The sequence below is a fragment of the Dipodomys spectabilis genome, unplaced genomic scaffold (assembly GCF_019054845.1).
Source record: "Dipodomys spectabilis isolate Male_0828 unplaced genomic scaffold, ASM1905484v1 ptg000411l, whole genome shotgun sequence".
In the NCBI taxonomy this organism is placed as follows: Eukaryota; Metazoa; Chordata; class Mammalia; order Rodentia; family Heteromyidae; genus Dipodomys; species Dipodomys spectabilis.
In genome coordinates, this window is record NW_024871088.1 from 341,548 (window position 1) to 360,142 (window position 18,595).

The 18,595-nt window shown below is 51.1% G+C and overlaps 1 protein-coding gene across 2 annotated transcripts in view; it reads left to right on the plus strand.

The window, feature by feature from the left end:
• Positions 1-16,485, plus strand: part of Atp2b3 (ATPase plasma membrane Ca2+ transporting 3) — a 74,869-nt gene extending 58,384 nt beyond the window's left edge. Inside the window, exons 19-20 of one of the 2 annotated variants that reach the window (XM_042667495.1) lie at positions 3,821-3,907; positions 15,774-16,286. In XM_042667495.1, coding sequence (XP_042523429.1) covers positions 3,821-3,907; positions 15,774-16,094 — 408 coding nt within the window. In that variant the 3' untranslated portion in view covers positions 16,095-16,286. Of the gene's footprint in view, positions 1-3,820; positions 3,908-15,773 lie in introns of both variants that reach the window. The other variant, XM_042667496.1, reaches the window with a different exon arrangement.
• The last annotated feature ends 2,110 nt before the right edge of the window (positions 16,486-18,595 follow it).

Genomic DNA, 18,595 nt, shown 5'->3' on the forward strand with positions numbered 1-18,595 from the left:
GACAGTCCCTAAGTCCGGACCTATTGCCAATCACTTCTCCCTGGGGACTTACCAGCGCAGGCACGGCCACCTGGCTGGATCTCCCTTGGGAGTCTGTTGGAACAACTTCCTAGGGAAAGACCTGAGAATCTTCTGGTTCTACTTTTATCCTGCCTACCATACATAGTGACAGCTTGTCCCTAAGATGTCGTTAGTGCCCCATTCCTTCCTAATCTACACAGCTGCTCCCCTACAACCCCATGGATCTGATAGGTTCCCGCCTGGGGCGTCCCTCCTCCCGTGTCTGGGTCCCAGTCTCAAACGAAACCCTGAGCTCGCCATTTCCACTACTCCACTCATCTTGCTTAGCTCAGCCCCTCTGGTGCCACCTCCATGCTGGGGCCTATGAAGCCTCTCTCCAATGCCCTGAGGATGAAGTCCAGGCACTTGATTGTGGTCCTTGAAGTTCCATCCTGTTGGTATCACCCCATTCCTCTCCACACTCTGTGACCCTGACTGCCTTTCCAGATGTTTACGATGCTCATCCATGCTTCTGTGCCTCCCTCCTTGCTGCTGCATGCTGCCCCCAGTGCCCTCTCTTCACCATACAAAAGCCCGCTCAACAGCCACCAAGCCTTGTGAAGCCTTCTCACTCTACTCCCTCCTGCTACCATGGGCCAGTTCCGCACCCAGCTTAGAGCACTGAGTCCAAGCCTGTCACTATGATCTGGGGAACTTTCTAGAACTGCAGTCTTCAAGCCTACCTCTGGAGAGTGGGATCCTGAAAGGCTGAGTAAGACAGCATCAAAGAAGCCAATGCTAAATGTCTCTGGGCCTAGAGAGAACTTTCTAGCTGAGAATCAGGGGGCTGGGCAGGGAAGGATCTCCTAGGTGCACATCTTAGCTCTGACTTGTCCAGGACACAGAGGCCCAGGAGAAAAAGAGGGCAGCTGTGGGAGCCATGGCCAGAGTCTCCTCTCCCAAGTTCGAGTGCTAACTGCTCACGCCATGCCCAGGCCAGGTCAGGAGTACAGCCTATATAGTGTTTTCTTGTTCCCCACAATAAATATTTCTGTGCTAATTTGAAAGCATATCAAATGTTTAAAAAAAAAAACAGCCCTCACATATTCCCCAGTACTCCATCTAGGAGACTGCAGAGCCTGGGGTGGGGGTGGATACAGACAGAAGCTCTGCCCCTGCATCTGAAGTGTCAGCAATAGCTTGGCCATCTGTGTCTGTCATATCTTTATATGTCTGTGGACTGCTTGGCCTGTTACCACTGCCTGACTAACAGAAGTGAGTCCCATCAGTTGGAGTTGTGATTTTCCATGCCATTCTGATGGTTGGCACCCTTGGAGATGCTTTACAAGCAAGGAAATGGTGGGAAGGAGCTGGCCCAAAGTCACCCAGTGAGAGTCAGGACTGGCCAGGGCTGGCTAGGGCCCAAGGATCTCGCGATAGTTCCCCCCAGCACATTCCTTTTCCTTCTATAAAGCTACTCTGATTCTTCCGCAGGATCTCGATGCTGGGGGCTTTTCAGTTTGACTTTATCATATCAAATTTACCATGTCTGTAAAGAATGCTGAGCCAATCAATTATTTTAGCTCAGGTTTATAGACTTTCTGCTTCTTTGATTCAAAACGCCTGCCTGAAAAGCAAAACTAAAGCCTGCAAGAGGCCCCTTGGGTTCCATACATTTTTCTAGGCAGCTGGCCCCAGATTTCTGGATTTTTGTGAACCACAAAATTGCTCCCCAGATTTCTGAGGCCTGCATATTTTCTGTTGCTAAGTAACCCATTACCCTCTCTCAGCACTGTTCCCTACTGATGTATCAATGCACCAGATGCCAGGGTGTCATTCTAGAATAAAAGAGAGTCCTTCAAACCCAGAACATGTAGCTGTTTGAATGCTCATAATGCGGTCTGTCTTTTGTGCATTCCATTATAAACCAGTAAGAAGCTTCACCAACAAGTGGGCCTTGTTCCTGGCCCAGGGCTTGGGCTCCTGGTGGGAGGGGGTGACAGGGTGGTATGTTCACTGGTCCTGTTGTCCCATGGGAAGGCTGCATGGAACCAGGAGAAGCCAATGCAAATCTGATGCAGGAAAGGCATGTTTCCCTTTCCTTGTCATCTCCCCCCACCCCCACCAATAACTGTCCTTGCTTGAAAGAGACCTGTCTCTATAGCCCAGACATACTTAAACCTAGAGGAAATCCCCTCAAGAGGCTGTGACACCATCACCTCGCCATCTTCCTTCCATATGCTGACACACGGCCGCCAGCTACCTTACCACGTGCGTCTCTGCTGCAGTCACAAGCAAGGGAGCAAGGGAGTGGGCTGGGCTGGGCGAAAGTGGTGCTGAGCAGGTCGAGTAGAAGGATGATGAGTCTTTTCCACAGTGCGTCCAAGGTCCAAACGATGTCCATCTGTATTTTGGTTGGGGGAGAGTGAACAGTCAAGCTGCCTTCTTCAAGAAGCCCCGGGCTCTGTCCACCACACAGCTGAAGCTGGGGCGTACCGTGGAGCCACTGGGGTGGGACAGGTAGTAAGGGTGCTGGAGCTGCAGACATTCACACTGGCTTTGCTGTTCATGTCATCTGGCGAAGTACATGGTGTTTTCTAGAAATCAGCTTCACCCTGTAAGGCCAAAGATTCTTCATACTGAGGTCATTCCCTAAGAGGAGGTTGTGAATGTGCCACACTGCACACTAGCAGAGTCTCGGTATGGGGTCTCGTGATGGGAACAGTGTCACATGTGGTCACTAGACTCCAGTTCCTTGGGATCCCGCTACCTGCGTGTAGCTCACTTAAAAGTGGAGTCCAGAAATCTAAAGTTGGGCGGGGGGTGTTTAGCAGGCTTTATACACAAAGCTCTCCCATGAACCTTGCTGTTCAGAGACCTTCTTCCTTTTCAATTCCACAGATGTTAGAGTGGACACATAAGCTTGGTGCCGGTGGCTCACGCCTGTAATCCTAGCTCCTCAGGAGACTGAGATCTGAGGGTTGCAGTTCAAAGCCAGGCCAGGAAGGAAAGTCCACGAGACTCTTAACTCTAATGAACTACTCCAAAAACAAAAGTCAGAAATGGATATGTTCAAGTGGTAGAGTGCTAGCCTTGAGCCAAAGAAGCTCAGGGGCAGAACTCAGGCCATGAGTTCAAGCCCCAGGACTGGCACCAAAAAAAAAAAAAAAAGGAGGGACATAGCAGAAACCATCATTGCACGCCAGTCTTCCAAGTCTCCATGCCTGTGGGTCTCTTGTTGAGGGTCCCTATAAGCTGTAGGTCTGCAGAGCCCCTGCTTAGGGAAAGACAAAAGATGAAAGAAGAAGACTCCCTGACAGAGATGCCCAACCCGTGTGCCCCGAGGTGCACCGGCGCACCTCCGATCTAATGGGAGAGCGGCCTCTTTCTAATGAGAGCGTGTCATATCCCTCAGGTGTGTTGGGGCGGCAAAAAAGGTTGAGAGCTACCGAAGTAGGATAACAAAGTATTGCCAGACACAGGTACTGACTGACTTGTACTGAGTGGCTTGTGATGAGCATATTGTGAATGCCAATGACTACTTCTGAAATGTTTGCGGTGTGCCCTGCCCACCCCCTCACCCCCATCTGTAACCCTTCCCTGGCAATCCCACCAGCACTAATCATATGCCCAGCAAATCCTCTCTAGGTCACAGCCTGGTCACAAGCAGCGTCAGCTCTCCATGAGCGGGGCTGACCTAGTTGAGGCTTTGCTGTCACTGTGTCCCCCCAGTGTGGTCCCCAGCCTCGCCCTGCCCTCCCCCCTGCAGTGGCATGGACCATAGTGCAAGCCAACCTTTATCTCGTTTTCTCTCCCACAGATGGAGGTAGTGAGTACCTTCAAGAGAAGCGGGTCATTTCAGGGTGCTGTGCGCCGGCGGTCTTCGGTCCTCAGCCAGCTCCATGACGTAACCAATCTTTCTACCCCTACTCACGTAACTCTCTCTGCCGCCAAGCCCACCAGCGCTGCTGGCAGTGAGTCTTGACTTCCCTTTTCTCTCATAAATGGCATCTCAGGGGAAGATAAAGCCTCCCCAACTCTGCCTTCTCTTTTTTCCAGTCTTGCATTTCTGCTCACCGTGGCTTTTCCCGTTCCTTCTTTACCGCCCTGTCCAGTCCTTCCCGCCAGACGATGTGTCTCTCCAAAGCCATATTCTCTTACGAACTGTACCAAACCCATGGCACTGCCGGGCCTTCTGTCCTCTGCTTCCTTTGATTGTTTTTTCCCCCCTTTCCTTTTCTTTTCTTTTTTCTTTTTATTCTTTTTGTTTTCCTTTTGTTTGCATTTAGTGCTCTTGCTGCCATTGGTTTTCTTTTCTTGAGCTTGTCCCCATGTGCCGATGGTTCTTCATGAACTCGGGGCTCTTCTGGTGCTGTCTGGTGTGAGGCTCGGTCTTCCGTGGTGAGGTGAGGGAAGTGCGTGGCTTGGGCTGCCCTCCTCCCGGGGGACAGGCCCGGGAGGCACTGCCCGCTGTGCAGCAGCCTTAGCTGCCCCAGCCCATCTCGGGGGGGGGGGACGGGGGGACCCAAGTGGCAGCTTGCAGCATTCTCCTTGAGGTGGCTTGCAGAGAATGCTATTGGCTACTTGTCCCAAGCAGGCTCGGTGGTGCCAAAGCCTTCCTGCTCACTTGGTGCCAGTCCTGGAGTCCCTGCCCTGACCCAGGAGCTGTCAGACATGACCTAAGAACTGGCTCTGGTAGGCAGCCAGCCAGCAGGGCTTGCAGCTGCCTCCTGGCTGCTCGGAGGGCCAAGCTTCCGGCTCCCATCTTGTCCTTCAGTGATAAAGCTGGGAGAGCCTGGCATCCTGTGTCCTGCCCCTGAGAAGCTGGGAGAGCCTGATCCTCTTCAGCACCTGTCAGAGAAAAGTCCCCACGGGCTTGATCACATTTGAGGCAACCCAGGGTAGAAATGTCTATCATGGCTCCCAGCTCTTTTGCAAAGACCAAGGAAGGGCCACTACATTGCTGAACCCAAAACCATCCAGTTTCCCCCAACTGCACAGAAGCATGCGGGTTTCCCTCTCCCCTCCCCGCCCCCAATGCAGGCAGCTTGCTTTTTGTAACAAACTCAGGAGATTGCACAAACCAAACAGTAAACCTTCGAGTATGAGCCCAGAACCCCTGTCGGGCCGGTTCAATGCTACCTCTTTCCTTTCCTTCCAGCGACACGCCATTCCCACGCAGACGCCAGTCTTTAACGACGCCTTTTTCCATCACAGACTCTTCGGGTTTCTTTTTGCTTGATTTCTTTCTGTTCTGCTCCTTTTTTTTTTTTAGGAACTGATGAGGGGTCCCCGGTGGGGGGGCCCTCCCTCCTGTTGTTTAGGCTGTCCTTTGGGGCTACTGTGCTCTTTAAGGAAAGGACGAGGGCCACCCCCCAGGAACAGCATACCCCTTCTCCAAACCACAGGGGTGCACACACCTGGACCACACATACTGGCCAATACCCATCACCAGGGGTGTGGCCACAGATCCTGGGGTCCAGGGGGCCTCTCGGCCACTCTACCCAGAGAGGCCAGGGGCTTATGGACACAAATGGGCCTCCCAATACATTGGCCAAGGCCCACATGGGCAGCAGCACCTTTCTTCCTCAGAATTGAGGGGGGAGAGAAGGTATGAGTGTCCCTAAGGGATACACATAGATCTGCCCAGCCCCTTCCTCCTCACTGACTTCCTCCATATTTTCCTTTTGTCATCTCTCTTTGCCTCCTGTGTATCTGTCTGTCCATCCTCCCACCTGTTGACTTGGGGTGGGGGGGGTCAAGGCCCCTCAAGTCTTCTCCACAGCTGCCGCCTTGTCCAGCCCCCCCCCCCACCTGCTTCCACACACTGGGGAGGGGCTTGCTCTTCTCACTCCTTCTGGATGCCTCCCACTTCCTCCTTGGGAGCCACCTCTCTATCTTTTCTTTCTTGGCTCCTAGCACCTGCTTCCTCCCTCCTTCTCTCCTTTCCCTCCCCTTTTCTCCTCATCTCTTCTCCCCTTCTTGACCTCTGTCCTCCTTCCTACCTTTCCTTCCTTCCTTCCTTCCTTCCTTCCTTCCTTCCTTCCTTCCTTCCTTCCTTCCTTCCTTCCTTCCTTCCTTCCGTCCTTCTTTCCTTCCTTCCTGCCTGCCTGCCTGCCTTCCTTCCATCTTTCCATCTTTCCTTCCTTCCTTCCTTCCTTCCTTCCTTCCTTCCTTCCTTCCTTCCTTCCTTCCCTCCCTCCCTCCTCTTCTCCCACCCTCCTTCCTTCCAACCATTCCCTCTTCCTTCCTCCCTCCCTTCCATGCTATGTGTTCTCCTTCCCATTATCTCTGGAGCCCAGCAGCCTGGTAAGTAGAGTGTGAGGGCTGCTACCCTCCTGCTGTTCACAGCTAGTCCAGGGGACTCTAAGCAGCAGAAGTGAGGGCTGGGAGCAGTGTCTTCTGAGGAGGGCACTGGTATAAAGGTGCAGGGTGCTGATGTCCCAGCCTACAAGTGTGAGCCTAAAAAGGCTCATCATCCCCATTGAGCAGACATACCTCAGAAAGGACTCACTGTGGAGGAAGCTGCTGCTTGGGGCACCTAGCAACTCCCAGGGGGATGTGCTTTGTGCCTGGAAGCTGTTCGCCATCACATGCCACAGACAGGTTTTGAATTTAGCACCTCAGGCTCACTCTGAGATGAAAAACAATAAGAAATCAGAACCCAGCACACTCCTAGGCCAAGACCTGCCCAGGGCCCCATAGGCAGCCAGGCCTCTCAGAATGGGCACTAATTCCAGCCTCCTCATGTGCTTGGAACTTTCAGAGGAAGTAGAATATCTGGGGAGGAAGGCAGGCAGGATGAAAGCCAGAATGGAGCTCCCCTGAACAAGAAGCAGGATGTGCCAGGTGTGATGGCCCCGGCTGCCTCTACTATCTCCAAAGGTTTCAGAGATCACAGAGGTCCTAAGTAAAGTCACAGTGCCTGGCATGACAAACTTGCTATCCTCTGAGGGCCTGTACTCTAGGCCAGTCTTTCCTTCAGCTCCCCAAGAATCAGAGGACTCTGCCTGCAGCTCTCAGGGCAGGGAGGGCTCTTCCTGTTCCAAGTCATTCCCAGAAAGGGCCTGCTGGTCTCCGGGAGAAGGGACATTCATTGGCCTCAAGGCCAATGCTAGGAGTGGCTAGAGGACATCCTCTGAGCCAGAGGGAGGGATGGCTAGGAATTCTTGGGGCCCAGTGTGCCCTCCCTAGCCTTTCTAGCCTCCAACACACACACACACACACATACACATACACACACACACACACACACACACACACACACACACACACACATTTCTGCTGCATCTGGACTCAAGCCCCATCCCAATATATCCTACTCCCTCGTTTGTGCTCATATAGCCCTGCCAGACCGTGCTAACCATGACCCACCAACTCCTAGCTCCAAGACAAACCTCTAAGCCTCCTCCTGGCTCAGAGCCATCTCTCCCCTCCTGCCCAGCCCCATGGCTACCTCCATCATAGCCATTTCCTTCCCATTCTCCTAAACCAGCACAGTGTCTTTCCTTTCTCTGCTGCCATCTCATTTCATATGAAGCCAGGCCATCTGGGTAGATCTGGAAACAAGGACAGTGTGAAATCCTAGTCCTGTCCGGGCATTAGTCACCACCCCCCACCGCCAGCTCTGCATACCACAACTGCAGTTGGTGTCAGTATCCCCAAACTGTGGTCAATCAGGTTTGCTAACAAGCACCCTGCCTCCCTGTGGAAACGGAACCCAGATCCCGTCACCATCAAAGCCTCTTTGTAGTCTCCAGTGGCCAAGAATCTTTTCATGTCTGCTTTCCATGAGGACACAGGCAGGCCCCAGTTATACCCTGGAAGTTTGTTTCCCAGTAGTTCATTGTCATGTCCCTCGCACTCCGACGGACCAGCCTGTCCTTCCTGCAGCCACATTGGGCCTCAATACTCGAATGTTTACTGTTGTAGTAGTTCATAGACAGGCCTGATCCAGCCCAGAAAAGGGAGGGGTGGGGAGGGCGGTTTGGTTTCATCCCATGCAGACAAAGGGGCTCCTTCCAGATGTTTAGTTCTATATTAATCATAGGAGATGGATCACAGCAGTTGATTTTCATTATCTTTTGTAACGTGAACATTTTTCATCCAAGGGGTCAAAGCTGGCCAGGTGAGCCACCAGAGCTTTGCTTGTTCTTTACACACTTCCAGGTGGAAGGATCTGGCAAAGTGAAAAGAGTCCTGTCATAAGAATTTGGTTCTATTGTCCAGAAGTTATTTGATGTTGAGCTAAATCTCTTCCCTTGCATTTAGGAGACTCGTGAATGTATTGGCATTTTTCCTAGATATTTGTATGTGCATGCGCCTCTATGTGGAAAAGTATCAGGTCCCTCCTGGAGACCATGCCCTGGCCCAAGCCTTCCCGGAACCACAGGCTACAGTGCTGAGGGAGTAACCTTCCAGGGAATTCCCAAAGCTCATAATAAAACGTAGCCTAGGGAAGACCCCAGGACCCTTTCCTGTAGGCACTGTGAATGTTGACTTGCAGGCCAGCAGCCAGGAGCTGAGATCTCGTGAGATTTGAGACTGTACAGTGGGTCTCGGCTAGTGTGAGAAGCAAGGGCTCAGGTGGAGCTTCTCCAGCATCCTGTGTCATCTGATCACCGGAAGAGCCTGGGCTCAGCTGTTGGTGTGAGGAGCACAAGTGTGGCCTTTCTTGGTCCTGGGCACAGTGTGTGTGAGTGTGTAAGAAGGGAAGCAGTTTTCCACAGCTTGCCACATACCCAAAACCGCATCTTTCATTTCTGCTATGAGCCTTTGATGGCAGAGCTGAAGCACTTGACATCTCCATGGGGAAGGAAAGAGGCTGGATCTTTCCCCAACACAGAGATGTAAGGCCAAAGGTAGCTTCTCCTCAGTTTCCAGCATTTCTGCCCTGGGCGTCTCCTTGCCCTCCTTTACACAGCAGCTGATAGGCAAGGTTCTGGACTAGTGGTTGGTACAGAGCGGTAGAAAGGCAAGGGAGGAATCAGGCAAAAAAAAAAAAAAAAAAAAAGGTCTGAGCTGCATGCATGTTAGGGGCTGATACTAAGCAGATCATATGGAGAAGCCTTCCTGGAACGTATGGGTCCAAGAACCCCAGAAGCAGCGGGTAGATGCAATTATTTCTGTCTGAGCAATCAGCAGGAAGCAATAAGAAGGTATTAGGCAATGTCTTGCAGCTCAGGAGATTTTGCTTTTGTTTTTCTTTCCTTTTGTTTCCTTTTTCCATTCTTTATTGGAATAAGCCTTCCTTCAGTCCTTTGCTTGTTTCCCAGCTTCTGCACTCCTGTCCCAGCCTCCATCTTTTTTGTGCATTGGAGGCCTAAGCAGCTCCTCAACAGGGCTCAGAGCCCCCATCAGTGGCACAGCATGCTTGCCTTCTGCTGCAGTTCGAGGGTGGGAGTGGCCCTCGATCTGCGGTGTCACTGCGTGGGTAAAGCTCCCAGCGTTCATGTACCAGGTGAGCAGCACAGAACCCTGAGTGCTCAGCTGTTTGAAGCATACAAAAGCACTGGGAGGTTGGGCGCTGGTGGCTCACGCCTGTCATCCTAGCTACTCAGAAGGCTGAGATCTGAGGATCACAGTTCAAAGCCAGACGGAGCAGGAAAGTCCCTGAGATGCTTATATCCAATGAATCACTAGAAAACCAGAAGTGGTGCTATGGCTCAAGTGGTAGAGTGCTCACCTTGAGCAAAAGGGAGCTCAGGGGCAGTGCCCAGGCCCTGAGTTCAAGCCCCCAAGACCAACAATGGAAAACAAAATAAAAAGCACTGGGAGTCTCCTCCGGGCAGCATATGACAAAGAAGGGAACTAAGTGCAGGTGGTTGCAAGTCTCAGACAGAGAAAGAGCAGATGAGTAGGAATGTTCGGGAGTGCTATGCTATGTGCATGGATGTCCAGGCCAGCCTCCATGAGAATGAATATTTAAGCTGAGATCTGTGTGTAAAGGAAGGGCAGCATGACTTCCTTATAGGGATGAAGATTCCAGGCAGGGGGTTGGCCCAGCAGAGTGTGGGAAGGCTCCTGCCTAACGTGTTCTGGAATAGATGCAGCTAGTTGGTTAAAGCTAACTGGGTGGAGAGCCTGGAAGAAGGGTGAAGCTATCGTGAGAGACGGGGGTCAGGCCAGTAGCAGACATTTTGCAACCTACTCACTGAGTCCCTGTTGGATGTGGACAGTCTTGTTGGATGCTGGGGCCATTAGGGAACCCTATAGACAAACACTTTCCACCAGGGGGGTTGTTCCATTGAAGGAGAATCAAGAGAGAGAGAATACTTGGGGTGGGAGGTACCTTTGAAAGGGAGCACCGGAAATCAAAGCAGGGGCAGGAGTGCGGGTGGGACAGGAAATGGCTCACTGAGGAAGGTGGGGGTGGAGAGCTTTGAGACTCAATGAAGGAAAGCCCTTCTGGTAGAAGGATGAATCCAGTGCCTAGGTGCTGAGGTGGGAATGTGCCAGAAGCTGGAAGTAAAGGGAGATAAAGTGAGAGGCTGCAGGAGTTCCAGTCTTGCTCTAGGAAAGACAACTATTGGACAAAAGTTTGCATTGGTGGAGGCTATGAAAGGTTCTGGCTGTTACCAGAAAAGATTGCTTGTGCTGCGATGTTGGGGGGGGGGGGCAAGGCAAGGAAAACAGCAGGAGGCCCCGCATCAGCCAGCCTGGGCCAGTACGGTGGATGTGGTAGTAGTAGTGTGGTGGCAGGGTGGGAAGTGGCAGGGTGTGATGTCATTAAGGATTGAAGCTGAAGATTTGAGGCCAGTTGAGACATGACTTAGACGTCCCAGGCTTCAGTTAGAGATGGAGAACCATTGAAAGACCAGTGAAATGGAAGGCTCCAGGCAGAAAAGAGCACCTAGGCCGAGGGGAGGGGCCCTGGGATGTTACGGTGGAAGTCAGCTGAAAGGAAGAGGACTACAACATGACTGGGAAGGAGCCAGGAGAGATATGGAGACCGTAGCCTTCAGTTTGGGGGAGGAAATAAAGTATCAACAAGCCTGTCAGGGTCACTAACCATGACAGAACACAGAAACGTGGGGCAGCAACTGGAAGGAATTGCTGGACCAAATAAGTGAATGACCCAGGCAAGGGGGAAGAAGATGGCAGCAGCAACACCTGTGACTGCCTGCAGGGGGCAGTAAGCCACACCACCTCACACAGGTGATGAGAAGCTACTGGAGATTCCCATCTCCATCTTTGCAGCACAGCCTGACCCCGTTGGTCCTCTCAGAAGCCTCAGACATAACCTTAGGACTTGCATTTCCTACTTGCGTTTCTTTTCTTTCAAAACTATTCTACCGAGCCAGGCATAATGGCACCAGGCCTGCAATCCCAGCACTCAGGAAGCGATAACAGGATTGTAAATTTCAGGTCAGCCTGGGCTACTTAGCAAGACTGTCTCAAGGGAAAAAAAAATTCTATAGGCAAATGGGCTGTGGACAAAGGAGTTTAATGAATTTCCACCACAGTTAGGACCCAGACCAGTTTCATCCTGCTAGAATGTTGAGACTCAAATAAGGGAATGGCAGGATCTGATTTAGCCAGAGAGAGCTTAGAAATGCCATCTGGAGTCAGGTGCCCGTGGCTCACGCCTGTAATCCTAGCTACTCAGGAGGCTGAGATCTGAGGATTGTGGTTGGAAGCCAGTGTGCACAGGAAAGTCTGTGAGAGTCTTATCTCCAATTAACCAGCAGAAAGCCAGAAGTGCAGCTGTGGTTCAAATGGTAGACTGCCAGCACCCCGCCCCCAAAAAAAGCCAAACAAGAACACCAAGTTCTGAGTTTTAAGTCCCAGCACTGGCCCAAAAATCAATGCCATCTGGAGAAGGGACAGTGCAGGCAACACTACAGGAATGACAGAGTCTTGGTGAAAAGCTGTGTGCCTGTAACACTGGCATGGGAAGAGGGCAAGGCGCATTCTGGAACAAGAGTGTGAAGGGTCCGGGAGACCCTCAAAAGGACCCGGGCAGAGCAGAAGTTTGGCATTCTGGAAAAGGGTCCTGACTGTAGATAAGAAGCTAGATGGGTTGCAGAGGTGGTGAAATCCCTTGGGAAGAAGGGGACAGTGGGAAGCCAGCGAGGAGTCTAGGGAGAGGCAGATGCAAGCTGCGGTATTGGGACAGGGCATGGGTTTCACTCAGCTTGGGCTGTGACTTTGCTGGGAACACTAAACTCTGGGCCTGGCAGAAGGAAGGGGCCATGAAGGTGTCCACCAACAGTTGGCTACAAGCCCAGTCCTCCACGATGGGCCTTTCTTACCATTTTCTGGTTTTCACTGAACCAGTTTCCCAGGAATTGCCTGTGCCCTTCAGTTTTAGGGTGAGCTAAAAACTATCCAGCCTAAGACATTGTCCAACCATTGTAATAGCACCAGCCCTGAATGCAGAGAAAAAAAGCTGATAAGAAATCTGACTCCCTGCCAGGTGTCAGGACTCAAACTCAGAACAGCAGAATGTGGGAGTAGTCTGGCCCACTCAGGTGTGGGTTGCTCATTTGTGTGCGTGTTCCCCAAGTGCTGGCCAAGCCGTTGCATTGTGCCTGACTCTAACAGTGGGCATTAAACGAGGCAAATTACATCTAGAAGGAGTGCCAGGGACAAGCCAGTGGAGCAGTGGTAGCCAAAGAAGCAGGCTGCCCCATGGCCTTTGTAGGAAAGGACTTTGAAGTTCAGCCAGGTACAGTAAGACCTAGGGGGATAAATAAATTTGAGCCAGCTGGGGTGGTCTGGCTTTGTCTGGCTTGATCACATGACCCAGTTCCAAATGTGGCCAGCAACTCAGCAATGAGAAGGTTGCGGCCAAGGTCAGGGATGCATTACTGGTAAATTTAGAGTTCTGGAGGGCTGTGTGCAGCCTTGTCTCTTTAGAAGAGGTGATGTCCAACCCTGACATAAATGCTTCACTTCTGCACCAGAAAACCTAACTAATAAGGCAACATGGGAATTAGCTACAAAAATGTGAATTCTGTTGTTTTCATTTAAAATACGCAGTGAAGCTGGGTGCAATGAAGCTGTAATCCTAGCTACTCTGGAGGCTGAGATCTGAGCATCGTGGTTCACAAAGTCCATGAGACTCTTATCTCCAATAGAAATTACCAAAAATCTTGGAAGTGAAGCTATGGCTCAAGTGGTAGAGCGCTAGAATTGAACAAAACAAAGCTCAGGGACAGCACCCAGGCTCTGAGTTCAAAGCCTCAGGACTGGCACCAAAAAATGTGAAATGATTCTGTTTCTGTAGTAATTCTATTTAAGAAAGCAGTCTGAGATGAAGGACTCAGGGAGAAGAGCTGGCCATCTGTAAGCGGGCAGATGTGGCGTCACTCAGGCCAGAGAAAATTCTAACTGCATGTCGCACACAGGCCTAGAATATTCCACCTTTTTGGAGCTTGTGGGCTCTCTCTCTCTCTCTCTCTCTCTCTCTGTCTGTCTCTCTCTCTCTCTCTTTTTGTTTTGCATTCCGAAGACTATGTGGTTTGCCTCATTTACAGTGATTTAGGAACATTGTGCTTGCCCTGGCTGAATTGTCAGCTCCAAGGTCCAGACTCTAGGAGCTGAAAGGAACTCTTTGTAGTCAAGGTGATTCATTGTCTAAACTGGGGACTAACCAACTGTTCCCATAAAGGGCCAGTGAGTAAACATATTTAGCTTTTGGGGCCAGGTTTCTGTCGCAACTAAACAACTCTGTCCTTGTAGCTTGAAAGCAGCCATGGATAGTACATAGATGAATGGACATGGCAGTGTGCCAACAAAACTTTATTTACAAGACCAGTAGCAACCAGAGCTAGCTTTTTAGCCATAGACTGCAGAAACTTTATCTAAAAGGAGGAGATGAAATCTTAGCATCTTGGATTTGGAAGTGACATTAGAATTCATAACGTGTCCCGCACTTCACAAGGGCAGGGTTAGGTGGAGCCAGGAGCTCCCTCCCTCCTGTCTAATGGGCCAGGGCGGGCAGCAGTGCTGCCTTGGCATTTGTAGTAGAGCCAGCTGACATTGGGGCTGGGCTTCTTGTAAGAGGCCTAGGACATGCATATCTGTTCCTGGCTTCCAGAAGCAGGAGAGAGCCCAGGCTAAGAAACCAGGAAGGGAGCAGGGAGATAGCAACTCTGTAGCTTGTCAGCCTTGAGACTTGTGTTCATGAGCCAATGAAGGTGGAAAAGCCGGGGGTGGGGGGGGGGGGGCGAGATTGATTCTCTAGGACCTGCAGAAGGTATAGGTGGTAGTTCACAGGAGCTCCGCTGGGAGCAGAGAGCCACAGTGGTAGGGGGCATGGGTTGTCAGGGGTATGATGGGGAAGCTCTTCCTTGCAGGAAGTCAATCTTATCTGAAGACTGGAAGCAAAGTGGGAATGTACAGAGTATGGCAAAGCCCATGGATGTCTGAACACAAGAGTGAGGAGGAGAAACAGAGTACAGACCAAGTCAGAAGCAACTAGCTATGGCACAGGGTTACAGAGAGACCATGAGGACCACCATGGTAGACCAAGGCAGCTAAGTAGGGAAAGTTTGGTGTGCACGATGTGGCCATTTTCAGTCGTTCCCTCCAGGTAGAGATCAGTAAGTAGGCTTTTAGGCCCAGAGCTTGGAGCCAGATGAGTCCCAGGACTGTGGCCAGGAAGGGAAGGTGTAACCAGAGATCTCAGACACCCCCAGGACAAAGGAGAGAGTAATAGAGGAGATGGGGCAGAGCAGCTGGCCAGGCAGGAGCAATATGAAGGAGCCTTAAGTTTCCAGACCTGGGAGGTCTTTCCATGTGAGAACCCCGGACGGATGGGTGTTGGTGGCTCACATCTGTAATCCTAGATACTCAGGAGGCTAAGATTGAAGGACTCCAGTTTGAAGCCAGCCTAGGCAGGAAAATCAGTAAGACTCTTCAATAAACTACCAAAAAAAAAGCTGGAAGTGGAGGTGTGTCTCAAGTTGTAGAGTACTAGCTTTGAGCAAAAAGCTCAGGGACAGCGCCCAGGCCCTCAATTCAAGCCCCAGACAGGCAAAAAATGAATAAATAAAGCTGGGCACTGGTAGCTCACACCTGTAATCCTAGCTACAAAGGAGGCTGAGATATGAGGACTGAAGTTCAAAGCCACTCCCTGTGCAAGGAAGTCTATGAGACTTTATCTCCAATGAGCCACCAGAAAACCAGAAGTGGAACTGTGGCTCAAAGTGGTAGAGTACTAACTTTGAGCAAAAGAGCTCAGGGACTGAGCCCAAACGCTGAGTTCAAGCCCCAGAACCAACCTCCCCACCCCCCCCCCAAAAAAAAGCCACTGAGTTCAAAGAGGTCTGAGCATGGAAGGTCCTGGTGGCAGCTACAAAGCTGAGGGGATGGAGGTGAGATGCTTAAGGAGGCTCAGCATATTTCTACCACATTGGAATTCCGACTGAGTAGAGATTCCCAGGGCCACCTAAACCAGTCTTCCTCCCACGTCAAAGAATGGGAAGGCAGCAGACAAATGCCAGGTAATCCAAAACATCTGGCCAGGACAGCCATGTTTCCTGACTGTAGATCAGCTGATGAAAGTAAAGCCCAGACCTGAAAACCTTTACCAGAGCCCAGCAGAGCTACCCCATTTTTAAAAATTGTAATACCTCACCCCAAGTGCTATGATGACCCCCCCCCCAAAGTCATTGATGTGGTCCAGGTCATTGGCACCATCTGGACATTGACTGTCTCCTTTCCTTTCCCTTACCTTTCCTTTCTTTTTTCCTTCTCTTTCTTTCTCACCCCTTCCCATTGTCCCTGTTCCACCTTGGCTCCCATCCCTTCACCTTCCGCTCCAGATCCGAGTGGTGAAAGCATTCCGTAGCTCGCTCTATGAAGGTCTGGAAAAACCGGAATCTAAGAGCTCCATCCATAACTTCATGGCAACGCCCGAGTTTCTGATCAATGACTACACCCACAACATCCCGCTCATAGATGACACGGATGTGGATGAGAACGAGGAGCGCCTCCGGGCCCCACCCCCACCACCCCCCAACCAGAACAACAATGCCATAGACAGCGGCATCTACCTGACCACGCATGTCACCAAGTCAGCTACCTCTTCGGCATTCTCTTCCAGACCCGGGAGCCCACTCCACAGCATGGAGACGTCCCTCTAACCAGAACTTCTCTGTACATGCACACATGCACACTTGGACTCACGCGCAATCACACACCCACACGCACGCACACATGCACACGGCACAGAGGGGGATCTGCACACCTGCCAAAGAGGGAAACAACAGAGACAACTGAGGGCTTTTCTTGTGCTGTCTTTGCAGGAAGCCAAATCCATTCGATAAAGGTGCGGCCCTCTGGGCTTCTCATCTAGGACCCAGGAGCAGAAGCAGGGGGAGGAGGAAGAGGAGGAAGAAGAGGATAAGAGGGAGGAGGGGAAGGTAGAAGAGAGGAAGAATGGCACTCCCTACCTTTTTTTCTACTGATGCTTCGTTCTTAACAAATAATTCTACCATATGTCCACCATCCAGGCTGTGCATTGGGGTCAGCGCTGGTTAGGGTTTATTGAAAGCTTTGTTGCAACCACTAGAGAGTAATCAGATCAACAAACACATACCAAAAAATGGAACTGCACTGTGGAGCAAGGGAAGATGCCATTGCCCAGACAGCCACCAGAGGGAGCCACCTGCAAATGTAGCTTCAAGCAATTCTCCCTGACCACAGTAGTAGACCCTTCCCTATGCAGTGTGCATGTGTGTGTGGGTCTGTATGGATGTGCATCTGTGTGCACATACATATATGTGACGAGATGCTTATTTAAAGGATAAGGATCTCTTTATTGGCATGATATTTCCATTTTAGGCGTTCTCATTTTGAATTTCCAGTATTGAATGTAGCAAGGTTTTGGTTTTGGTTTCTTCCCCCCCACCCCACAGGAAATTAGACTGCACTTCTTCTCAGTTGATATCTATTCCTCCCTAAGTCCCTGGCCCAGTGTTCTCCTGTGTGGTCCTACTGAGATTCCGGAGGAGGAGGACTGGGGAGGGATGCTGGAGGCCTGGAGGCCTTACAATTGGAACACTTGCACTTTGAGACCCCTGCCTTTAGAAGGGGAGGAGAGCCTTTCAATGGAATCTTGTATCACAAAGGAAAATACCAAAGTATTGAGAGAATTGTTCCCTCCAGTCAGTGGCAAGGGAAGTTTGGCGTTTGGCTTCCTTTGTTTCCAATTGCAATTCTAACTTCTTCCTTGTAGCTGGTGGCTTTGTCTGTACCCCAACTTTGAGAGCATGAAGCATGTGTGCAAGGTGTGGGTATTGCTGTAGTCCCTGCCCCGTCTGACCCCAGTGGGTTGGACCCACAATCCTGGAAGCAGCCCCAGTAGAACAGAGACAGATGGGCTCCCAATGCAGGCCTGAGTCCCACAGTGACTACCTGAAGGAGGGGGTGACCAAACCCAAGGAGCTGATGGGAATTGCTGTCTAACCTCCTCGCCCTCAGCACGTCTGCATCCCACTTTGTGTTTTGGAAAATGCCAGAAAGTGCTCGCTGGACCACTTCAGCCATAACATAGGCAGTGCCACCCACCAAAGCATGCTTCCAGCCCCAGGCTTCTGGTCCAGAGGACAGATGTGACCCACAAAGGCCGTGCTGGGGAAGCAGAGCCTCTTGGATTTTACTACCATCCCTGTCCTCATTGCTCTCATCATACTGCTAGCTCTTCTGGTCCTGTTGTGGCTGACAACAGGGCTGGCAGGCCTTGGATCCTCCCAGACATTCAGTGGGTCAAGCCTCAGTTTCGCCTGAATCGGTGATAACCTGAGAGGGGAATGCCAGGGAGAGAGAGGGTCCAAAATTTGGTACCCTGTCAGGAAAGCTCAGACAGATGGGCCTCTTCCCAATGGAAGGCCAACCCTCCTAATTCTCAGCACATGCCCAGACCCTCAGTGTGGATGCCCATCTGGTGACACCAGCGAAATGGGCAGCACTTTGCCAACAAGGTTCCTTTACCTTCTGAAAACTCTGGGTATCACTTTACAGAGGTGACCAGGGCCTCCCCACAGCTCCCATACCCCCTGTTGCTGGGGCCTGGGCTCGGCCACCCGGAGACAGGTGGAGCTGATGGACGTAAGACGAGGATGCAGCAGATGTGGACTGGCACCTTCCAGAGGGTCACCTGCACCATCCCCGTGGAAAGTTTGTCGCACCTGCTGGCACCCACACAAAGCCAAACGGGAACATGCTGTGTTCCCACTGCTAACATCAATGCTATGTCACCCCTAAGAAGGAGTAGTCAAAGCTCGGGCAAAAGAATTTCGGTCAGAAGAGAAAAAAAAAAAATCCATTCGAAAATGCCAGCTACAGATAACTTAAAGCCATCCCTTTTTCTAAAGGGCACATTGAGAATGTTACCCATTTGTAAATTGTTCCCTGATGTCCTTGTTTCAACCACAATAACAAAAGGGCAACTCACTATGTTGAGGGTCTTTGTGTTCTTCCACAAGAAGTAAAATTCAAAGTGTTTCAGCTGCGGATGATATGGCTGTGCTAATGGGCTTCTCGTCACCCTGTTGTAGACACATCAATAGAGCCAATGAGCACTAGACATTCAAAAGCAAACCGTCACTGCTGCTGTGTAAACTTGTCTGATGTCCATGTTGAG